Genomic DNA, 25,233 nt, shown 5'->3' with positions numbered 1-25,233 from the left:
TAACCTTTGAGCATTCACAATTGACTGTATACAATTATTTGGAATTACAGTAAGATAGAGCATGGCCTTGACTTGAAAAGTTCTTCAAATTACAATTTTTTTTAGTAAAGTGCAATCGATTCTTCTGCAGGTTACATCAACAGTTTTTGGACCTGCTAAGACACTCATCTTAAATATTAAAACGAAATATTAATATTAAAAATCAAGATTAAAATTCAATACGTGATTAACTGCTCGTTCTTATGTTTCTACTTTAAAGTGAGGAATAAGATGTTTTTGCCCCTCTTATGGCATTTTGCCCACAGTACAACATCAACAACTTATTGTTACACATGCCTCAAAATGTATTAATTTAAACTTCATAGTAGTGTGTAAGGCAGCACGGCGGCGCAGTGGTTAGCGCATGTGCAGCACAGTTCCAAGGTCTTGGGAACCTCCTGTGTGGGTTCAAATCCAGCTACCAGCCTACCTGTGCGGAGTTTGTATGTTCTCCCCGTGCTTGGGTGGGTTTCCTCCCACATTCCAAAGACATGCATCTCAGGTGGATTGGCCGGTCCAAATTGTCCCTAGGTGTGAATGAGCGAGCGAGTTGTCTGTCCTTGTGTGCCCTGCAATTGGCTGGCAACCAGTTCAGGGTGTCCCCTGCCCACTGCCCGATGATTGCTGGGATGGGCTCCAGCACCCCCGCGACCCTACTGAGGATAAGCGGTGCAGCTAATGAGATGAGATGAGATGAGTAGTGTGTAAAGAGTTGTCTCCAAGATGACAGTCTATTGGTTGAGGTCAAATAAAATGCTGGCTTGGTTTGTGTCACCGCATCATAAAAGATTCCGATCTGCTTTTGTCTTAACGCCCTCACAATAACTTTCTCTTCATTCAGTTGAGGATCTCGTTAGCTTCGTAAAGACTTTGCAAGATGGATACAAACCTTTATTTTTTTGCTACGCAACCTTAGGCTTACTGTGATGCAAAAAGGGAAGCAAAAACATGATAACCAAGGAAACTAAGTTTGTAACTATCAAGAAATATGCTATGTTGCAAAGTTCTATTGTTGTCACCAATTGACAATCAGAAGTAATATTAAAATAAACAAGGTAAGAAAAGCTAAAAAACCTTCTAACCGTCTCAAGTGGAAGTTTTTAAATCATTTTAATTTTAAATTCGCTGTTGCAGTCAACTTACTCTCTATTTTTCCACCCACCAACTTCACAGTACCAACTCAAGTCAAGTCACACCAGAGGTAAATGAATTGTATATGTATTTATTACGAGTTTTTAATGATAAAACGGGGACAAAAATACAATTGAAAAAAAACACTACCAAATTAAGTTTGGCATGTTTTATCTTTGGGCAGCACGGCGGGGCGGTGGTTAGCGCGTGTGCGGCACAGTTCTGAGGTCATGGGTTCAAATCCAGCTACCAACCTTCCTATGCGAGGTTTGCATGTTCTCCCCGTGCTTGCTTAGGTTTCTTCCGGACACTCCGGTTTCCTCCCATATTCCAAAAACATGCATCTCAGGTTAATTGGCCGGTCGAAACTGTCCCTAGGTGTGAATGAGCGAGCGAATCGTCTGTCCCTATGCTGGCTGGCAAACAGTTCAGGGTGTCCCCTGCCGACTGGCCGTAGATGGCTGGGATGGGCTCCAGCACCCCAGCGACCCTACTGAGGATAAGCGGTGCAGATGATGGATGGATGTTTTATCTTTAAGTATTTATAAAATTGATTAAAAATAAATTTATATCAATATTTAACTTGCATCTTGATAAATTGAAGGAAAATAATCTACTACAAAAAAGCTCTATGTGCCTTGATTAGTATTTAAGAACATGTCTCAATCCATGTAAGAAATACATTAGAAGGAAAAAACAGCAAATGGCTTGGGTCTTGTGAAGACTGTTCCAGAATTACTGACATTCAAATGGAAAACATGTTTGTTTGAAGTAGAACACTTGGAAGGATTTAAATCAATCTTACAAATGGTTGGAAGTCATTTCATACAACCCTCATGACACTGTTCCAGCTTTTATGCTAATGTATGCCATTAGAAAGCAAAGCATTACAACAACACTTTGAAGGGAAAAACAGCTTTTCTTCATCTTGTTCGGTTAGAAGACAATCCTTCCTCGTCACTGTCCTCCCTCTATGGTATTCCATTCTGGAACTAATGTCCCTTTGCTTTCTATTCCCCAAGGGGGAACACTTTGGTCCTTGCTCATAGCAGCTTGCATTGGGCTGATTAGTACTGCAGCAATCTCACAGTAAACCCTCAAAGGGCCGTTTCACTAAAAATGAACGCGACTTTTTCACTGCAGCAATTTTGGCTGGTGGAACAGGAAGTGGGTCTAGGACAGAATTGTTTTTTTAGAGAATCTAAGAGCCAAAAACACACTTAGTGAACTGGCTTAGAGAGGTAGAAGCTCTAAATAATGGAACACCTTTTAGAGGCTTAAACAACATGAATTAAGTATAACCTTTTTTTCCCCGAAACAAAGCCAGAAGATCTAAAGAATGCAGATTACAAGGAATCAAACAAAGAGTTATTAGATATTGCCAAATGCAAACCGTTTGGAATTAAAATGAGACAACCTGAGAAAGAAAGACAAGAGAGAACCGAGGGAGCAAAAACAATGACTCATACATGAGTGGAGTCATGTGCTTGATTTCCAGGAGGAATGAAAAGGGGGGCTACATGGAATGAGCAGCAGCAGAGTCCATCTCAATAACAGCTTGCCAACTACAAAAGCAATGCAGACATCCCTCTGTTTTCACGGTTAATGGCGACCAAACCCAGCCGCGACAAGTGAAAATCTGTGAAGTGCCGTCACAACCTTCATAAAAGTGTCCAAGAGGCAAACTTACCTCGAGATGATAACCGACAGAGTTATACGTCTGTAACAAAATAACTACTACAGATCGACAAATAACACGCAACACATAATTGTTTTTTAATTGTTTCATTGTCATTCTACAAATTTAGAAGGAAATTGAAAGACATTCGTCATAAGCACGTGCAGCTTCAAGTACGAGCGAAAAGCCCCAACTTACTTCAACACGCACGCCACGTCCACCCGTGTGGTCCGGAATTTATCACCCACCCGACCCACATGGCAAAATCAGAACATTTGGACCTTCACCACACTAACATGGACATTGTAGCCCCTCCGCCTGTGTGGGTACGTAATTGGGCAGCTAGCTAGTGGGACGCTAGCATCGGGTGTTAGCGTAGCTAAGCAGTATGCTGGACCTGCATACAGGCTATTGCTTGCCTTCCAACGCCGCCTCAGTTGATTCCTGGAAGCAAATAAAAGTCCATGCAGCTTCTGCTGGTGATCAGCATTTCCTGGTATTTTTCTGACTTTCCTTAGAGACTGATTCAATTGATGAATTTATTTTCAATGTAACAGGCTGCTAAAAGCTATCGGCCATTATTCTTCCAGTTTGTTTTGATTCAGAGCCGTTGACTGCACATGCCCAAACCGGCTGTTTGACTGACAGCATACTTCAGCCTATCAGTCGTGCACACAGAGAGTCACACCCACCCAACACAAAGTGCACTCCCTAATCTTTTTCTCGCAGTCTTCTGTCTACTCAAAACACAATGCACATCGCAATGATATCAATGACAATATAAATCCGTTAAGGAGTAAATCAGCGATAACCGAAGCGGGTCACTACATTGAATGCAGTTTTCCACTCAGTGAAATGTCAAAGTTCAGGAGATTTGGAAAAAAAAAAAAAAAAACAGTGACAGATTTGGTTTGGTAACAATAGCTCACAAGGCTTAAAATCTATTTAATTTTGCCAGGTACTTCGGTTACAGTGTCAATGTTTAAAAAGTGGTTCAACCGCAACAACAAACAGTATAAATAGTTCATTCTCATTAGTGATACAACATATCATTGATAAGACATTTTGGGGGTTCAGAGAATTAATGACAGAAGTTCAGTTTTTTTTCTCTATAGCAGTTGGTGGAACACCTTTTTAATAGCTGAGGGCTTTTGTCAACAGCGTAGACTACAACATCTTACATTTGAAAAGGTTTCAGATATTAATAGTGACTGTACAGAGTTAGTGCTTAGGATAATTAATGTGCACATGTCCAACTGCCTTGAAAATTAGTCAAATCAGTGACTCATATGTGGCAAGGTCAACTTCTAAGCCTCTAACATTCCCTTTCAGTGCTCGGTCAAAACAAAAACGTATCCATCAGTTATACATGTAAATAAAGTATTAAGGAGGCTAACTTGGTTAAAGAAACCATTTTGAATTTAGAAGTTGGTTACAGGGATCATATACCCCTGGAGGCCAGATTCAAGCGATATAAGGATTTTCAAAGCCAATTTTCCAATTTCTTAGGTACCCTTAAAAGAAGGAATCAGGTGTGAATCATGTTTTAGCAGAGCCACAAAAATATCTGGGATTTACATGCGCAATTTTTAATCTTGCTTGTGCATTTTTCAAGACACATTTTCAGATCTTGAGTAAATTGTGAATATTTATGCTGATCTGAACAATACATGTGTAAATATTTAAGACAAATCTTTCGCCATATACGCGTTGAGTAAAATGACAGTAAGATGTAGCTTACAATTTTGATTGCAGGAAGTGCTTCCCATTACAATTTACCACCTTATTTTTTTTGCTTTGTCCATTTGATACGTAATCTGTGCACAAACACACATTTCTAGTGCCCTTTTTAGGTGTGGCATGCACCGGTCCACTTGTCTGCGACCCGTAGGGGACGATGACACTTTGTAGGACAATGCCATACAAATTAATACCTGCTGCGGTTAATCACGAGGAAAGAAGAAATGCAATGGAAAAGTGAAGGAACCATAGTGCGTGTGAGCATAATGTCTTAGCATACTTGTTAAGAAACATGGCAACGAATTCAAGCATTTACAAGCTCTTCACCCAAAATTCAAGTACTTTTCATTCCTTGAAGACGCAACATTAAAATTCAAGTATTTAGGGATTTCACGCACCCGAATGAAACCTGTAGTCAATTGGCCTCCCAGCTTCCCTCATCTCTTCACAATCATGGTTAAAAGACCCCTGTTCCTCTCCTGTGAGTGGTGTGCAAATGCCTAAGAAGCATCTCATTTGGTCTTAGAACGCATATCTATTCCTATCGTGTCTTGGGAATGCTGCTCTTTTGAAAACTATATTTGACTTTTCATCCTGCACGGCTGCTAAAGCAGGCCATACTATTCACTTTACAAAAAGAACACTCATGTGTCGTATTCACAAAGCCCTTATCTGCAAGGGCTAAAAACAAGCAACCAAGTTTATTTTAGTCCATGCCGTATACTTGGAACGTTTTCACAACAAACACACTAACTCACTGAGAAAACGCTGCAAGAACTTTAAGTGCATTTTTTGCAGACATTGTGAGTTGACCACCTTGAAAACAAAGGTTTCCTATAACAATAGTGACTATAATGATAGCAGGATGGCCAGAACTGATCCACAGGATTATTATTGATTACCGTATTTTCCGCACTATAGGGCGCACCCCCCAAAAAATAGTTTTTGGTCCTATATCTTCCATAGATAAGGCGCACCGGATTATAAGGCGCTACAATGGGAACTTCGACAAAACAGTCAGATGATTCAGTCAAACTGATTACCCCCTTAACATTCCCAAAGCTTGCAAAGAAGCAAATACGTGTCGTAGACACGTGCGGATGCGGTGTCCGTACGATGCCACTCAAATGCATCATTTCAAATATCATTCGGAAGGTTAAAGTCTTGGGATTCAAGAAATGCCAACTATTCCTTAGTTTCTATTTTGTTTTTCGCTCGCAACTTTACTGTGCATATGACAATAAACACTTGGAATTGAGTTTAATTCACTCAACTCATCACAGCAACATCAAGATCGTTCTAAAACAAGATACCGGGAAAATATAAAGCCGCATAGCTCACCTAAGTTCTCACGTTCAATAATGATACGCAATCATGGTCTTCTTACAACCGTGAGTGTAGTAAATCCAGGAGAGTAAAATGTTTACAAATACAGACTAATAAAACACGTTTCTTTATGGCGTAGTTTAGCAAGCTTGCTATTCAGTCATCTTTTTCAGCCAATTGCAGGGTTTGTTTTGGCCCTCTAGCCAATCCGAGGCTCCGAATAACTTTAGCCAATAGCGATCAATTCAAATGATGATTGACACATTGGTTAGCCAATCAAATGCCGGTAAATAAATCCCAGCATACACCGCGGACTACTCCACGTTCGGGGGAAAATCGAGTCGGCGGCTGTTGCGTAAGTTGCGAGACCTCGCGATTTAATATTGAGCCATATATAAGGCTGTATTATAAGGCGCAGGGTCAGCTTTTGAAAACAATTAAGACTTTTAGGTGCGCCTTATAGTACGGAAAATACGGTACCTTTGTCAAGATTGAATAAATAAAAACGAAAGTGATTCCATCAAAAAAAAATATATCTTTAGTGTTACTGGATACATCGCAGTCAGACGAGATATTTGCGATGTAACAATTTCAAATTTTTGTTGAGAGCCTTCCTGCTGCTTCAATACACGTAGGAACTTGCCAGGACATGAAGAAATCGTCATACGCTTGTATGCGTAATGCTCTTCCGTAAAACTGAGTAATGAAAGAGCCAGGTTAACTTAGTATAACTTAAAATTTACAGGTCCATAACAATCAAACTTTTCGTAGAACAAACAAATCAGCTCTGTAAATGCTAGAGTGCAGCGTTAGCACCATACAACAAATCTCCAGAGCACGCAATTACTTCCAGTGACAAATAAGTTGCTTCTAATCAGCAATAAAATTGTAAATGGCATACAGTGAAACCCCAGTATAACACGATTCACATTTCACGTTCTTGGTACTACATTAATTTGCATCGTGCATTGTGTACCGCATTCTGTTTGGTTAACATTATACGACTATTATAAGAAACAGAAATGACTCAAATTCCTTTAGTTGATTCAAGTGTTAATTTCTGTTTGTAAATATTTGAATTTGTGTTTGTTTAAAAAAAAATATGTCAACTGAGCCACAAAAAAACTGTTTCAAGATACTCACCGACACAGATTTATGTGCGGGCAAATGGGCCATTTCTCTTGAACGGGGATAAACAGTTGATCCCCCCCCCAAAGCTGTTCGAGGTAAAACACAAAGGGTAAGAGGAATGGGTGGCAAGGTAAGTACCGTATTTTCCGCACTATAGGGCTCACCGGGTTATAGGGCGCACCCCCAAAAAATAGTTTTTGGTCCTATATCTTCCATAGATAAGGCGCACCGGATTATAAGGCGCTACAATGGGAACGTCGACAAAACAGTCAGATGATTCAGTCAAAATGATTACCCCCTTAAAATTCCCAAAGCTTGCAAAGAAGCGAATACGTGTCGTAGACACGTGCGGATGCGGTGTCCGTACGATGTCACTTAAAAGCGTCATTTCAAATATCATTCGGAAGGTTGAAGTCTTGGGATTCAAGAAATGCCAAACATTTCTATGTTTCTATTTTCTTTTTCGCTCACAACTTTACTGTGCATATGACAATAAACACTTGGAATTGAGTTTAATTCACTCAACTCATCACAGCAACATCAAGATCGTTCTCAAACAAGATACCGGGAAAATATAAAGCCGCATAACTCACCTAAGTTCTCACGTTCAATAATGATACGCAATCATGGTCTTCTTACAACCGTTAGTGAAGTAAATCCAGGAGAGTAAATTATTTGCAAGTACAGACTAATAAAACATGTTTCATTATGGTGTACTTTAGCAAGCTTGCTAAGCTTGCTACGCCATTGCCAAACTCGGCCAATTGCAGGGTTTGTTTTGGCCATCTAGCCTATTGGAGGCTCTGAATAACTTCAGCCAATAGCGATCGATTTAACTGATGATTGACACATCTTTTTTGGCCAATTGCAGGGTTTGTTTTGGCCATCTAGCCAATCCGAGGCTCCGAATAACTTCAGCCAATAGTGATCGATTCAAATGATGATTGACACATTGGTTAGCCAATGAAACGCCGGTATATAAATCCCAGCATACACCGCGGACTTGCTACGCATTGCTAAACTCGGCCAATTGCAGGGTTTCTTTTGGCCATCTAGCCAATCCGAGGCTCCGAATAACTTCAGCCAATAGTGATTGATTCAAATGATGATTGACACATTGGTTAGCCAATGAAACGCCGGTATATAAATCCCAGCATACACCGCGGATTACTCCACGTTCAGGGTAAAATCGAGTCGGCGGCTGTTAAGTAAGTTGCGAGACCTTGCGAATTTAATTTTGAGCCATATATAAGGCGCACTGTGTTATAAGGCGCATGGTTAGCTTTTGAAAAAAATTAAGACTTTTAGGTGCGCCTTATAGTGCGGAAAATACGGTACTTGAGCATGACGAGAAGCTAATTCCCGCAGGTTTTTTGTTTCTATTTGTTAGTATAAGATGAAAATGGTGAAAATAAGATGCGTGATGCTAGGAAAGTTCGAAAGCCAACCCAAATCACAAAGATGGGGGGTGAAGGGATGCTGCTGACTCATTTTAAATCGTCAAATAGGATATCTCCCACTCGGGTGTTACCAGGTTCGACCTCAAAAAACCTTCTGAGTGAATGTCAATGGCAAAGATGGCTGATTGCAAAAAGTTGTTTTTTCTTTTGCTCGTTAAAAACATTTTGACCTTCATCCAGCAAACCCGTGTTCTCGCAAGCTTTCAAATTGTGGAGGAAAAATGGCGGTCCATCGGCCACACTATAATCGTGTAAATCAAATACCTGTCAACTGTTTTTGCCGTAAAAAGTACGCTTTATGCATTTTCAGACATGTATGACGTACAAGAAAATCTGTACGGGAAAACACAAATGTCAATTAAGGGTACCATCCGGTAAACACAAACTATCACGAAACTGCAAATCAAGTCAAACGAGTTCGCCGCGGAAGCCTCTATCTCGGTGAAGTTTTTTTTTTTCGTGGCAAACGAAGCGAGCGGTTTGATGCTACTGTGCACATGCGTCTGCCGCCTGGGGATTTCCCATCATGCATCATTCCGAAAAAAATAATGGTGTAAGATTATTTTGTATTTTGTACGGGAAAATAAGACAGTTTATACGGGCATGGAGCCTTGGAGGTTGACAGGTACTCGAAGTTAGGGTACATATTTTTGGGGGGGAAAGTCTAGTTAACTTGTCTAAGGGAAGCGCATTCAGGTGGAGACATATATTACCACATATCATATTAGTCATCCAATCAAGAATGTGTGCTTGTGATTGAGAGCATAAAAGCATGCTCAAATGTAGTGATTAGCAGTTACTATGAAATTAGTCCATCAAACAGTAGTACCCACACTTTTCAGTTCGCCTGCTTCGTTGAAATTTCGATGCACGTTTTGTTTTAAGCCAATTTAAATTATGGCTGTATCGATGTATTTATTGTAAAACGTTTCCATTTTATGTACTTTTACACGAGTTGCTAAGCCTAAATTTTATTTCCTGGACGGTTAGTTTTCGGTTTAGGTTAAAGATTAGTCATGTTAGTTGTGTTGAAAATTATAATTTATTTACTGTAAAAGGTTTCAGAGAGCTATCAAAGTTTTAATTGAATTTATAACAAATTATTTGATTCTTTCTACACTAACAAAAATTCCTCGCACCAAATTGAGCTTTCACAGCAAATGAATATCGCTTCCAAATATCGATTACCTCTTAATACTAATAATCAGTATCAGACCTGAAAAACAAAATTAGTGGATCCCTAGTTTAGAAAACTCCTTTAAATACAAAAACACTGATATAGAACCTTAATGCATAATCAGGGTTTATTTTCTATAAATATTTTGCAGCGAGTTCCGCAATAACACAGACGAAAGTTGCGTATCCTTGTGTCCCAGCCAAGTGTCATCAGAGTTTTCACCCCAGACAAGACCCAACAATGTTAGAGGGTGGAAAAAAGGAAAAAAAAAAAAGAGAAAAAAAGGAGTACATGTACAGCCCAATGTCTATGCGTAGTGACAACAAACGTGACGCTCAGCAACATGCTAGATGGATATTGAAAGTGACAACCCCATCTCAACATTGGCCAGTAGCAGATTTAGAATATGCATGCAGGGTGGTGTTATGAATCGCCCGAAGGAAATGTAAATGACTGATTTCCGTAGCTGCAGTAGAAAACAAAATTGACTGGTATAAATTTACATCCAAACATTTTTAATTACTTAATGCTGCAAAGAAATCATGAACCTTTTGCTACGTTGACTAATGCAAACCAAAGTGCTGGATTTCATATTGTACTGCCACCCACTCAGCAAAATGACATCAACCCTTTCTGACAAATGAGCCAACGGGTGGCGGGAACAGTCCCGTTACCGCATATAGCCATACAGATTGCTCTTCCTTCTCATCCAATTGTGTCGTCTTCAATGAGAGGTCAAAGTTCAACTCCTGGCTTGTGGCAGCAATAAATGCTTAGGAGAGGGGTAAGCTCCATGGGAGGCAAGTAGGAGACATTCAAAAGACACAGCGCTTCAGGGTAAATTTTTCAACTTTTAAATTCTTGGAATGTGTACCATTATTACTAGGATAGCATTTCATTTCCACGTCATGGACTCAAGTCCTTCAAAAAATAAAACTTAAGGAAATCAGATTCAGTTGAATTTTGATCAAAATAACTTTCATAAAAGGCTATATTATCAGTTCTGCAACTAGAATAGCAAGCCAAACATTTTTTTCATATTGCAGTACACACAAACAATTTGGCAAGATTGACAGTAACGGAAAATATACACTGCAAAGTTATCTGGTTCCATCACAATGTCTACTAAGAGCACATACATTAATTATCTTTTACTTATTACAACAGGCAGGGTAAGTTTGGGGGCTTTGTTTGACATGACACTTTGTATTTCTTCTAGCACTGGTGGCTTGGGACCCAAACCTGACTAAACCGGTCATCCTATTGCCCCCATGATCAGCTTCTTGTTTCTTGCTAAATACTATGATTTTAAATTGTTTTTTCCCTGAAGAAACGGAATACTGCAAGCATTTCAAACTGACTGCTGTGGGAAATGTAGCAGATACCTTGCATAACTTAAATGAACTAATGTTTTGGTGTCATGAACGCTGTGCAAAGCTTTAACATAGATAAGGATTTCAGGGATCAGTGTTGTTATAAACCCCCCTCTCGTTTGAGATGTGATCCCATTAGCTGGAAACAAAGCCTCTTTCCTGCCAGTGATAGGGAAAATCTGTTTGGAAAGAGCACCATTGAGGTTGGCCTTCTCTTGCCTCCTTTGCACTCTCGGAGCTTTCATTTCCGGACTATCCGACAAGCTTGCGGTCAATACATTTTAGATACCAACGCTATTGATCTGTGCTGTTTTCCCACACACAAACATCTACTTTAAAGTGCTTTGATGGGCCTATATGGCAGTCGAGCCTTTTAGTTTTCAGAGTAAGAGCAAACAGACCACTTCGCTACGATTACAGCCATTTCCAATGGTCTGCAAATAGCTTTCGACATCCTCGAGGAGCACTCCAACATACATAATATACCATAATGAAGAACAAAGCATCCTCTTGCAGTCCTGCAAACCTCCATCAGACATATTTGATCATTTCACAGTATAATATGACAGTGTGTTGACATCAGGGGAAACAGGTCAGTGATATTTGCAAATCAGAGGCTTGTGAAGAGCAACGGGTAGGAGGATCAAGAGTACTGTAACTGGTACCCTGCTAACCTGTTGTAAAGCTTTGGGTTTTGTGCGTCTCAAATATACCTTCCTGCTCCCAGCTCTCAAAAACACTGACACGTGCATACTATCTAAAACAAATATCCACTATTCAATGCCAAGTTTTGTTTTGCATGACAGTGAAAGAGTCAACATTTACCATTAGAACTGCAAAATATACGCACTGAAAGCAATATCGGCGGAGTGTGTTAACAACTCAGTGCAAACATGTAGTCACCATGCAGTATTGTTTTGCAGGCACGTGTGCAGGGGTTTTGCATTTCTTGTAAGAATCTCAGCCCAGTCGTGACCCCTTAAAGGAAACACTGAAGGTCCTATATGGTGCTAGAGTCTTCCTTACCTGCCCAACTTCGCCAACTGCTCCTAAGCATTCCATCCGGGGACGCTTGCACTCGGCCCCCGTGGAGTCGACCAGCGAGGCTACTGCCTGTCCGTCAGGCTCTGGGTCTCCTCGCTTCATTCCTCGGACAGCATTTGGGACACCTCCCGCGTTGGGATGCACTCCGACCAGGACGTCAAGATCTCTATCCCGCTCAATGAGTCCGCGGGACACGGGAAGCATAATGGACGCAACGTCGGTCGACATTAACATAGAGTGGGAGAAAATGTTTTTATTTCACCCCAGTGGAGGTTATTGTAAGGCCCCACTGTTGTTCTCCCAGTCAGCGCTAGTGGCAGAGAGATAACAACTTGAAACCACACAGACCTTTGAGTGAGCCCCTGTCGCGCAGATTAAACAAACGCGAGTTTGTAGGGTAAAAATATTTAAATACAGCCCCTACAACTCGCGGCGACGCCAAGCAGGCCTTTGCTATGTTTGATTTCCGCAAAACAAATCAACGAGCAGCGATATCACAACAAATGGTTGCCTACCGCCAAAATGTCCAAGTGGGAAAAATGTATTTTCTTTCGTTTTACACTGTGGGGCAGTTGTTTAAGACACACCACATCCTACCGAAGGAAAAGCCCCTCTGACATGTAGCCAATGTTTCCTCGTTGACGAACGACAAGCGTGGACGTTTAGGCCGGTCAGGAACGCTCTCTCGCCCCTATAATAGTCCGCAAGTGTCCGCTGCCCTCCAACCCAACGTACGGGGGGGAAAAGGAGCTACAACTGACCACAGTTTAGTTTTTCCCTTCGCGGTTGCGTTCGTCTTTCTAGCTTTCCCGGTATGTTCTCGCGGCGTGTGCTAGGAGAAGAAGGGGGGGAGGAAAGCGACCTCCCTTCCCTCTTGGCGAGTCTTTCCCCTCCTCCCGTCTTCCGCTCTCCCTTTGAAAGCAGAGCCACGCAGCCTGCAAGTGTGCGCAATGTGCCGCAGTGCCTCCATACGGTTGAGCGAGGAGAGGGGGTGTGGGGTTTCAAACCTGATGGTCCAAAAGACGTATGCTCCTGCGAGCCCACTCTATTCAATTTTTTGAGAGGAATTTTCACTCGTGGCGTATTTTCGTTGTTATGTTCTTTGGCTCTGCTCTTGCACATGCAGTTCACAAGTTCTTACACAAGCGAGGACCTAGAGGCCAAATCTTGAGTAATGCAGCATGGAAGCGCGCCTTGTGCAGCTCTGGTATTTTTATTGTTTGGATGACACCCAGTGGTCAAAGGCTAGCATTTTAGGCCACTGAGTGCGCAGCAAAATCTCAACGCGGGGTTGATTCGAGTTTTTTTTCGTGCACGCGTTTTCCCCTGAAATGACTGAACACAGCTGTTTTTAGGTCAAATGCTGCATTTCAGAAAAGTGGGAGTTCTCCAATCTCCAGAACTCAAGGTGGGAGGTTTTAGTTGCAAAGTTAGAGAAAAAATTTTGTACCCTAACTTCGAGTACCTGTCAACCTCCAAGGCTCCATGCCCGTATAAACTGTCGTATTTTCCCGTACAAAATAATCTTACACCATTATTTTTTTCGGAATGATGCATGATGGGAAATCCCCAGGCGGCAGACGCATGTGCACAGTAGCATCAAACCGCTCGCTTCGTTTGCCACGAAGAAAAAAAACTTCACCGAGATAGAGGCTTCGGCGGCGAACTCGTTTGACTTGATTTGCAGTTTCGTGATAGTCTGTGTTTACCGGATGGTACCCATAATTGAAAAATTTGCGTTTTTCCGTACACATTTTCTTGTACGTCATACACGTCTGAAAATGCATAAAGCGTACTTTGTACGGCAAAAACGGTTGTCAGGTATGTGATTTACATGATTAAGTGTGGGCGATGGACCGCCATTTTTTCTCCACAATTTGAAAGCTTGCGAGAACACGGGTTTGCTGGATGAAGGTCAAAATGTTTTTAACGAGCAAAAGAAAAAACAACTTTTTGCAATCAGCCATCTTTGACTTTGACATTCACTTAGGTTTTTTGAGGTCGAACCTGGTAACACCCAAGTGGGAGATATCCTATTTGACGATTTAAAATGAGTCAGCAGATCAGCATCTGGACCTGAAGGATGTCAACACCTGCATCGACCAGCCGGAAGAGAGGGGAAGCTGCATTGTTGCTGTTATGGAATTCTTGGACTAAGTTACAGGCTTGAGGCGTCGTTGCTTCATGCACTTTACGGACAAATTTCAACATGCTACCTATTGTTCTCTTTTATTGATATTTGTGTACTGTTACCCAATGCTGAATCTATTGCACCCTGGTCGTCCTGGAAGTGGGATTGCCACTTGTGGGGCCCCTTCTTGGAGTTTTCTTCCTCATGCTGAGGTTTTGGGTTTTTCCTGGACCCATACTGGTTTGGAATCAAGTGATGGTGTAATTGTTATCCTGTGCTGTCTTTTGAAACTTTTTGTGAGTAAGGGCTATACAAATAAATGTGACTTGATCCGGTCAAAGGTTGGCAAACCCAACTTCCCACTTTTCTTGACACTCTTTTTGGTCAGATCTGGTGCCATACGAGTGAGACTTCTCACTTTTCTGGAATGCAGCATCATGCTGCTTTCCAAGCAAATGTAAATAGCAAAGATGGCTGATCGCGAATAATTGTTCTTTGCGTTTATTAAAGGAAAATTTGGACCTTCACAAAACTTTTGTGTTAAGTGAAGGAAGTTGTGTTAAATAACTACGTTAACTAATTCTGAGAAGTCGGATTTGGCCCACTCAGATGGTACCTACCCAAATTGAAGGCGTTTCAAGTAAGTGTAAATGGCAAAGATGGCTAATTCTGAATAGTTGTTCTTTATTTTGATCATTAAAAGTCACTTGAACCTCTAGCAAACAGATGTGTTAAGTGAATTGAAACAATCTTTCTCATTCATCACACAAAAAAATTGTCATAAAAGAGCTTTCCATCAAATGGTGATAAAAATGTCAAACATTTTTTGAGATGTCAAAGAAAGCAACAGAGTTCACTGAAGTTTGCTCAGATCACTTCGTATCAGGTAAGTTCAAAGTGATTCAAGTTTTAATTTGCCTGTATATAATATTTTGCAATATTCAAATTGTTTAGATACAATCCAACGTTTTGACATAAAACGTAGATTTATTGGGAAATACACAGTCTGCAGAATATATTAAAAAAAAGGGGGGTGGGATCAAATGTGAGGAGCAATTTATTTACGAACAAAGACTTAGTCTCACTTCAGAATAAAGCAGCCATAGATTAAAATACTAGTCAAGTTGTTTGAATTCAAAAAAGCTGATTTTTCTTTCAAGCGGTAGAATTTTAAGGGGCAAAAAAAACGGTTGTGTTTGCAGTTATGCAATGTATTAAAAATGCAAACTTTTGAACTATTTGGGGAAATTTAGAAAATAATCTTTTTCCGGCTTTGATTATAAATGCACATCATAAAACAAGAGACCTATCAAGCTTCTATGAAACAAAAAAAAATAGCAGACAAATATTTCTCAAACCCTCAAAGAAAGCAACTTTTGCATTCATCCAGATCACTTTTGGTCAGGTAATTCACAGCGATTAACCGTGGAAAACTCAAGTTTCAATTTGCCTGTGTTATATACTGCAAAATGTAAGTTGCATATAACCGCCAGTCACAAACACAAATACAAAAAATATTAAATGGCTGAATGTACACCTTCAAGACCTAAATGGTGAACAATGGATTCACTTTTTTCACCCAGCCAAACAAATAAACTAGTTTATGTTTTGAGGCTTTTATAGAATCGTCAAAGATTTACAGACGTGGTCAGGATATCAAGTAGTCCATGATGTTTTGGTATGAAATTGCAGTTCAGACGTTGGGATCAAATGACAACTAGTCATTTTTTATTAAAAAATATGGATGTATTTAGTTAATTACCCTCAACCTTTTATTGTATCTAGTCTTCAAAAGGCCCATCGATTTTTTAAAGTACACAGATAGATTTGTTGTTGCACCTTTTTCCTTGTATTTCAATATGGTAGCCACTTTAGAAACATCTGTGGTGCGAGTAATATATATATATATATATATATATATATATATATATATATATATATACACACACCACAGCCATATCCCCCTAGTGGGAGGTGGTTAGAGTCATTTCTGACTCTTTTCGGGAGATTGATTCAGAGGAGGGGATTCCCAGCCCCCTCACTCAGTCATTAGGTGACCATTATGGAGTCCCATCACATAACTATATTTTCATTTTGCAGATCTAAAAAAATATCAACAAAGTGTTTTACTATACTGTGTACTGAACTATACAAACAATGTGTTAAAAAAATGCAAACTAATTGTCACAGGGTCTGTAATTCAGCACCCTAGTTTACATGCAGTCTCTCAATCACCAGTTTTACAGCTGAACACAAGATGTCTCCAATACTGGATGTAAATTGCACACTGGAGACATTCACGTGTTGCGTTTTCTGACCCTTACGCAACTCTCGTCTTATACGTGTACACCAAGGACTGTGCCACAGCCCTAACATCCATGAATTAGAAAACAAAAGCCCGTTAGGGCTAGTCGGAACCAAAGTTTAGCTTTGCAACTCCGAAAACATTCAATGGAATGCACAGGAAATTATTTACGAGCGGGGGGCCAGCTTCAAATTCTTCATTGTTTACCTGGCATCAGCATGGGGACAATGCTTGTGAGGCAAACAAGCCTTGCACAAGAATGAAGATTGAGAGTAGACATCTCGGCCCAGTTATGGGCCGCAGATATCCTTTGCTTGGCTAAATTAGTGATGAGTTATAGTACAGGCAGGCTACAATGTAGGTAGGATTGTGCCTCTGCTGATTTCATCTACTTGCACTTAAAAATAAATTTACAGAAAAAGTACCAGTGTATGTGTGTGGTGTCAATTCGAAGTGGGAGGTTTAAAAAAAAAAAAAAAAAAAAAAAAAAAAAGACAATACAGCTGATGAGGGGTGCACAGGGCTAATAAGGTTTTAACATCAAATTGTAGGCAACTTATTTACACAAGCGCCCTTGGAAATATCTGATAGTCGTCTTCTAGTTTTATCACTTGGTTGTGGCAAATTTAAAACACTCATTACACACCCTTACGTCCTTGAGGAACTTTTATTGTGTGGTGACTAACATCTACCGGGTAAAAAAAAATACAGAAGATGTGTGACCAGAATGACAAAAATACAAATATCACTTTATCAGAAAGATCTTGCCAGGTTGTTGCAGTTATCAAGTGTCTTCCATTCCTTAAATGCAAAGACAGGAAATGGATCAGTCTTGTTCAATAATTTACAACCTCTCATGACTAAATCATGGTCCATCTGTCAGACTTTAGAGCAGCCATGAATGACACTCTTGTCGTTTTCGGCCGAGGTTCATAGGGTTTGGTTCAAAGTCATCAGTGGGGTGCAATTGGTTTTACTCACTCTCAGCGCCCAAAACAGCCCTCAACGCACGGGCCGTCACGTTCAGAGCAAGCTTCGGTTGCGCACATGAAGTAAATCTGAAAAAGGAGCTCTATGTCAGACCCTGTCAGACTAGTCACATCTGACCTTATAATATTTGTGCTTGTCCTCCTCACTTCCTCATTAAGTTGTTTGATTTCTCCTTCAGGAAGGAACTGGAATGTACTCATGGTGAAGCGACGCGTTTGAGCAGGCGGGGAGTGAGGTTTTCGATCAGACACGACAACGTGAGAGGTTGGATCCAAAGGGTTGGGGCATCTTGACACATGTAAAAGTCATTACAGATAAACCAAACCAGTCTCCTTACTTTAGGTGATACTTTTTATAGACAAATATTTGAACGCACCCGTTATAAAGTAGGACCCACACTGAATTTCCAGAGCGCGAGTAGGCCACGCAATAGTGCACCAACAGCCTCAAGGTGGGATCTGGTGCATTGACCATCCTCACTTCCAGAAAGAGGGGTTTTCCAAGCAGCATCTGCAGGGGCTGGTGATACTGTGGGTAGTAGCTTGTGTAATGAGCATCTGAAATTGGGTGAATTGGTGAAGTGGGAGAGGACTACATTTTCCAAATCTACGTTCTGCTATACAAAATTCAAGAAATCTGAGCGGAAGCACTCCTTCAAATGATCAAAGCAGTGTAACCTCTAAATATTTAGCACAAACTCCATGGTTATAAGATTAAACAAAAGGTATCCGCCTCTACCTTTGGCCAGGCGGAGTTGAACCCCAAACCTCCCTAGAGTCTGGACTGCCGGCCCCAGGGTGGGAGTTTTAACCAAGTAGCTCACTGTTAAGGCGCTGCCTGGTACAAATCTACACTCCACAAGCAACCTGAAAGGGAGAAGATACAAGATAATGTATTGTAACATGTTTCATCCTAAGTTAGGTGAAGAGCAGTGTATTAGTTGACTTGGCTTTTTGGACCTGCACTTAAAAATGGGAGGCATTTGTTTTTAAAAAGTAAAATAAAATCAATCACACAGTTTTCTGTTAACCCTGCATGGACTTCCTGACCAGAGACTGAACAGCGTTTAGGGTTTCAGGGAATGCCAGTGAGCGTTAAATCAGCATAACTCACTAGCCGATTATTGCTTCCATTTAAATGAGTGCATATAAATTTACTTTTTTAATGGGTCAGACAGGCCTATAAACATTCTAGTCCAGGAGTTTAACCCTTTTCAAGCTGAGAGCTACGTTTTCATACTAGTTAGCCAAAGGTTATATACAAAGTTGATCTTTAAAACAACTTGTGTAATTACCATGTTGTTACTGTGCTCTTTCCATGTTAATTATTGGAAGTGGGCTTAAATAGACTAAAACAACCATTAAAATTATTTACTAGAAAATTGCAATGGCAACTATTTTCAGAACAGGTCCATGGGCACCTAGGATGTCCTTAGGGGGCACCCTGGTGCATAACCTTGCAGTCTTACTCTATACGGTGTGATCTCTACTTATTTAACCTAACACACCATTTGCTCTCATTAGTAACTCCATTCCCACAACTTTGCTGCATCATTAACATAATAAATTAGAAACCTTCACAAACATTACATAGAAACAAAGTTGAACCATTCAGTACACTTAAACCAGAAAACGCAGTAAAAATAAACTACATATGACCTGACTGGAGACTCTCTGGTGATGGTGCCATAATTTAGGCTGATACTCTGAACAGTGTTGACAACTTCCACCATATAGATCAAAGTTTTACCAACTTCCTGTGAGAGGCAGAAAAAAGTGCACAGTTGACACAAACCATTCCGGCATCACAAAATTCAAACAGCCTATTCTCATAGTGCATTTTAGAATTCAGAAAACGTTCCACTTGATAAAAGTCACCATTCTGCGAGTCCCGCAGCCATCCATGGGGAGCTTGAAGAGGGCATAGTCATAAGTCACTTTTATTGGTTTACAGGTGGAATTGTTGGCAACCCCCAATAGGCCGGGAGCGAGGGGGGGCTCTGTGAGAGTTGCAGGCACAGAAAAGACAAAGTGACGGTCTACTGTGCACTCTGAAAAAGAAAACATGCACGCAAAGACTAGAGTATATATGTAGTATTGGAAAGGTCGGACAAACAATAGGTCGCACTGCACAGGAGGCCATTGATAAAACCCAAAGTAATTTTACACAGCCCTTATGTCGCCCAAATCCAGCAGCTGTTGTACTGAAAGTTCAGTGCTGCACCCAAAAACATAACTGACATCCTAACTGCTAGGTGGTGTGAAAATGCTGCTGAGAACAAAGACAAACTCACCATCCATACGGTAGTAGCAGGCAGGGGGATGTTTGCTGAAGCAGCAGCCCAGGGAAAGACACGAAGCCTCTGATAGCGTTTTTTTTTCACAAGGTAGCCATTTGTCCCTTGGAAGGTTGCAATCTTACAACATTTAAAGAATGATAAAACATAATTTAAAGTATTTGAAATGTACTGTCCAATGAATGCCATGAAAGAATTATGAGCACACAAAAAAGTACCTCTTCTGGATAAAGAGGGTGGAACTGGACAGTAAAAGTTAGCCTCCATCTTGCCACTTTGAGTCATATAGATGACGCTAATGATGTACATGTTATCCTTCGAGACAAAAAGAATTTAATGGTCAATTACACAAAAGGTGGTGTGCTCATCGTGTAATCTGGGTCAATACTTGCCTGCACAATCATGTGGCAGCGCGTGTGTAACCGGAGGCTAAAATGGATTTTGCCGGCTTTTCCTGAGCTAGCAGAATATCCGCAGTGCTTTGGAGCATCCTGTACACTGATCTCCCCTTTTGCATCTGGAAAATAGAAAACAGAATCCAGCATTTTCTTTGTATGCACAAGTACTGGTGCATCAACTAATATATATATATATATATATATATATATATATATATATATATATATATATATATATATATAAAATCCATAACAAATACATTCAGTGAAATATGGTTGTCCATTTTTCTTCCTCAATGAGTCTCGCCTTGACTAAAGTCATTCAGTAAGGTCTTTGCCGAATTGAAGACCACCGCAGTTGTTTATATATATATATATATATATATATATATATATATATATATATATATATATCTTTCTTTCTTTCTTTCTTTCTTTACTTGACCACACTCATCCCTTCCCCCATATAAACTTATACCAGAGTAGCTCCTTTGCAGCAAAATAGAGTTGATTGTAACCATATGCATTTTCAGACATACAATGCACTGTACCTAAGAAGGGTCGAAAATCATGCGCACCTTTAACAGATACTCCAGAAATAGGACCTGGTGGGAGTTGAATAAGCATCTCATTGGGGGAGCAGAAAACCTTGGGCTTTGGAACAAAAGGAGGGCGAACAAAGGTCCCATCAAGTGCCGGTTTTTGTGTGGTTGCAGGTAAATCTGTCAGATGCTTGGAAACTGGAGGGTGTATTGGTGAATAGGGTGTAGAGCTATAAGGATGAGGGTACTGCTGGGGGGCACAACGTGAGTTAGAGTATGGGAGACATTCGGATTGATGTCCCTCAGTAGGAGGTGGAAGTGAGAAATTGGGATCTTGGGGAGCAGGATAGCCAGGAAAACCAAAAGTGGAGGGGGGAAGTAGGTTGAAATCTTTTTTGGGGTCCAAAAATGGTACATATGAATGGTAAAAGCCATTTAGATTAGATGGAAGCTGGTAGTGTGGCTTTGAAGGTTGTTTTGATGGAGTGGCATGGGGAGGAAGTGGACCTGGCTCCCTGCCTTGAAAATAATTCCCATTCGTAGGCGGGTAAGTATAAGCAGGTTGAAGAGGACTGGCAGGCTCTGGAGAAGGAGGATTGACTTGGGCAAAATGAGGAGACAGAAACCTAGAGGGGGATAAATCTGGCGACTGAGGTTCAAGGGGAACCGGCAGTAAAGGAATTGGGGAGTATTGGAACGGCTGAAGAAAACCAGCTCCGGGGACACCATCTTCAGAAAGAGGAGGGAATCCGTCAGATTTTGAGCCAGGCGGATATACCTCAGGATGTGTGGGTGATCGAAACCAGGGGAAAATCATTTGTGGATGGTAATGAGGATACCGGGCAATCTGGTCCTGTGTTGGATATCCAGGTGCAACAGAAGGCATATTTGAAGGGGGACTTTGAGCACTCTCCGGGGAAAACCACGGGATAGCAACCTGTGGCCGTTTTGGGTAAACATGGGCAAATTTTGGGGACTGTGACCCTGAGTAGCTATGGTGAGGATAATCAGGAGGTTGCAAGATCTGACCCCAAGTTGAAGATCCAGGTGTGAAAGGTAAATTAGTTGAAGGGTAAGGATAGTGATGAGGTGCGGCACCAGCTTGAGAAAACCAAGGAGTGATGTCGGGCTGAGGACCTTGAGAGGAGATATGAGGAGTTTGAGGGTAATTGGGAACTTGAGCAAGTGATTCTTGGTCTGAAAATGGAGGCAAAGTGGAAAGATTATGAGTATATGGTATACTGTTTTTTTCAGTTGACTGAGGTAAGGAAGATGGTGGAGAAGAGAAAGAGCAGGACAGGATCATTTGTTGACCATCTAAAACAAGCTGGAGTTTAGGTTCATCCTGAAAAAAAAAACATGTAGAGAACACATTTAGTCCCAAGCACTTGTAGCAGCAGTTAAAAATACGCGACTTACTCTGAGACAAGGTGCAGTGAATGGGATGAAGAAGATCAACTCCTCGGGTTGGGAATCGATGCGGTAGGCACACTGGGCAGAAATAAATGGAGCCCAATTTCCATTTACTGGAAAACACATTGTGAGTTCATGTCAGTCGATAAGGAGCTAGATCTTTCCCTCACAGGATTGAATTTGAATTTTTTTTTCTTCATCAGAGTTTCTGCATTAAATGCTATGTATGCCGCAGAATTTGCCCACTCTTCTCCCAAGAAAAAAAAATGTTTGCAACTAACGACTCTGTAGAAATGTCACTAAATGCAATAAGATAGGAATACCAAAAACCCCCAGCACTGGTAAAATGTCCACATGCTGGTATAGATTGACCGCCATGCCATAAGGGGAGCAGAAGACGTCTGGGATTGACAATGTGGCCGTAGGAATCTGCACTGGGCAAGAGAGCTTGAATGGGTTGCCCCACCAAAGCATGGGCAGCACGTAACTGCCATTCTGGGGGGGAGAAGAGAAGCTAGTTTTTGGTCAAGGACACACTCAGTGAGGTGAGGAATGACAGTGTGAGGAATACCTCCTGGGTAATGTAGCATGCATCATACGGCACAATCATCTGAAGGTCATGCGATGACGTCCTCACTGTGTAACCACAGTATAAAGAGAGATACAACAGAGAAACAGGAGTGGCTTCCCCTGTTCAGAGAAAAGTGGGGAAAAACTTGGTAGTCATTTTGTCATTTGTATGAGTTAGGCAGTCATTTGACAGAAATTTGAAATGTCTTATCTATTTTCAGAAAAACAATGAATGTTTTTAATAAGTAAATCTCATGTGCATTCAGACCAGAAAATATTACAGGTCAGTAGCTTCTTGGCAAAAGCATGCAGTAGATACGGCAAATTTTGGAAACCATCTCCTTTAATACGCCTTAGTATTAGACACAGCCGCTTTGTATTTTGAGATTTAGATTTGCTGTTGTCCAATGCTTCTACCATGCTAATTCACTTGCATTACTCCAAATATAAAAAGGTCCTTGGCACGGTAAATCACTCACCAAAAAAGGATATGCAAACCTTTCAATTCTGCACATGATACAAAAAAATGCAACAGTCTCAGTCAAAAAAATGTTGATAATTAACAGTTGTGGAGATACATTAAATATATTTGACCTTTGTCCACTAACAGCTGGGAAAATCCTTGTCCTGACGCCGTGAAGCTCATAAAATTCTGATTACACAGCAGCGAGGGCTTCATCGCCAGCCAGTCAGACGCATGTGGACCGGAGTCGGATGATACAAAGACTCTTCCCGGAATACCAGAAAACCCTAGTGCATATGTCAATTGATAGAAATATTGTTTATAGTAGTCAGGTAGCATGGGAAAATTTGAGTGCATAAAATACGTACCTGAGAAATCACTTTGAAATCGATCTTGTGTGTCGGACAAGCTTTGTGACCCGATTGCTTTACCTCTGGTCCACGTCCATGACAAGGTGTTCTTTGGATCAGCTTCAGTAAATTTGAAATTATGGGAATCCTCAAGGACTGTACTTCGAGGTCTAAAATTATTATTGACATTTTTGCCATATTTTACATCCTGTACAAGCCGTTTATGTAGGTTCCCTTTAGGCAAATCTTGTTTAACCCTTTCCTGTTCGGCTAAAAGTGCCTCTTGTTTTACGAAGGCGGAAAGACGGCTACCCAAAGGCACTGGTGGTACAGAACCGCAAAACTTAAACAAGTAAATTGTTGCCAATAAAAACAAGATGTATATTTGAGTTTTTCCTTCATGATGCATCTTGAGATTGTTGACGTTAATGCTAGCGTGTCCGCCAGGTGAAGCCAATTAAGTCACACCGAGCTCAGCCCATCAGAAGAGAGAAGAATAAAAACGCCAGTTGATAGTGACGTCATAATTAGGTGACTGTTTTTTTTAATGTACAATATGTTTTTCACCCCGACAAAAACCCTTTTAACAAGCACACAAGAATTCGAGGAAAATATTTTGCTTGTATTTGGAAAGACATTCATATTTTTTATTCCATCTTTTCTTCTTTTTTTGGGGGCGAAATGTTGCTACATGCCATTTTACACTACTTTATTTGCACTCTTTTCTTATGCACTTACAACCAGTCTAAAGGCATTACCTTGTAAATCCTAATATTTTTATTTCAAGTCTTAATTTTTTATTTTTTATAACGTTTTTACTCGTTTATCCTTGAGTACTGTTTACGGTTCATGGTTCACGGACCCCTTAACCGCATGGGATGTCGGGCACCAATGAGGATGCAACTCTGGACAGCTTTCTCCGCTGTTGACGGTCCCTCGCCTGGGACATGGCAAAGATGGCACTAGTCCATTCCTTCATGCTGTCGGCACAGTTTTTTTTCGGTTTTCCTCTCAAGTCAAGTCAAGTCAAGTAATTTTTATTTGTATAGCCCTAAATCACGAAGAGTCTCAAAGGGATTCACAGATTATTACACTATATTACACAGACTATTTTTCAGCCGACTATTTTTCAGCCGACGAGAAGAGTAGGTTATTCATATGCTATGGAGTAGAAGTGAGTTTTAAGCTTAGATTTAAACATGTCCACTGAGGTTGAAGATCGGATCTCAGGGGGAAGAGCATTCCACAGCACCGGTGCCCGGATGGAGAACGCTCTCGAACCAGCAGAACACTTCTTTGCTCTCGGGATCACCAGAAGACTGGCACTCTCAGATCGCAGGCTTCGGACCGGGACATAGGGGCAAATCAGATCTGAAAGATAAGAGGGAGCAAGTCCATGTATGATTTTGTATAATACTAAGAGAACCTTGAAATCACATCTAAGGCTAACTGGGAGCCAATGCAGGTTAGCCAAAATCTGTGTTATGTGATCATACTTTTTTGTCCTAGTTAAAAGCCTCGCTGCGGCATTTTGTACCAGCTGAAGAGACTTGATTCTAGACTTCGGGAGACCAGAGAGTAGTGCATTGCAGTAATCGAGACGGGAGGTAAAAAACGCATGAATTATAATTTCCGCATCCGACTGAGACAGTAGTGAACGGATTTTAGCAATGTTA

General features: G+C 40.9%; 2 protein-coding genes across 7 annotated transcripts in view; both read right to left on the bottom strand.

Annotated features, from left to right (window-relative positions):
• The window catches only part of rbfox2 (RNA binding fox-1 homolog 2), a 60,805-nt gene extending 47,753 nt beyond the window's left edge, over positions 1 to 13,052 (bottom strand). For all 5 annotated transcript variants that reach the window (XR_015851158.1, XM_088342649.1, XM_088342652.1 and 2 more), the window contains exon 1: positions 12,082 to 13,052. Coding sequence is in view for 4 of the 5 variants with exons in the window: in XM_088342649.1 (XP_088198775.1) it covers positions 12,082 to 12,333 (252 nt within the window). In the remaining variant the exon portion in view is untranslated. The remainder of the gene's footprint in view (positions 1 to 12,081) is intronic.
• Positions 13,053 to 17,183: 4,131 nt separating this feature from the next.
• Positions 17,184 to 24,023, bottom strand: LOC148361843 (uncharacterized). 2 transcript variants are annotated; one of them, XM_088342648.1, is made up of 17 exons: positions 23,576 to 24,023; positions 23,339 to 23,494; positions 22,746 to 22,864; positions 22,498 to 22,669; positions 22,181 to 22,287; positions 22,004 to 22,106; positions 20,798 to 21,898; positions 20,214 to 20,338; positions 20,040 to 20,136; positions 19,819 to 19,941; positions 19,403 to 19,575; positions 19,184 to 19,281; positions 18,264 to 18,391; positions 17,902 to 18,082; positions 17,672 to 17,813; positions 17,517 to 17,593; positions 17,184 to 17,336 (listed from the first exon to the last, which is right to left on the bottom strand). In XM_088342648.1, the coding sequence occupies exons 1-16, from the start codon at positions 23,964 to 23,966 to the stop codon at positions 17,519 to 17,521; spliced, it is 3,291 nt and encodes a 1,096-aa protein (XP_088198774.1). In that variant the 5' UTR covers positions 23,967 to 24,023; the 3' UTR covers positions 17,184 to 17,336; positions 17,517 to 17,518. The 2 variants fall into 2 exon arrangements, with proteins under 2 accessions (XP_088198774.1, XP_088198773.1); XM_088342647.1 differs by having other exon boundaries at positions 20,798 to 22,106.
• Between the last annotated feature and the right edge of the window lie 1,210 nt (positions 24,024 to 25,233).

The sequence above is a fragment of the Urocampus carinirostris genome, chromosome 8 (genome assembly GCF_059441175.1).
Source record: "Urocampus carinirostris isolate Australia breed hairy pipefish chromosome 8, RoL_Ucar_1.0, whole genome shotgun sequence".
In the NCBI taxonomy this organism is placed as follows: Eukaryota; Metazoa; Chordata; class Actinopteri; order Syngnathiformes; family Syngnathidae; genus Urocampus; species Urocampus carinirostris.
Note: the sequence above shows the minus strand (reverse complement) of the source record. Positions and strands in the feature narration are given on the sequence as shown.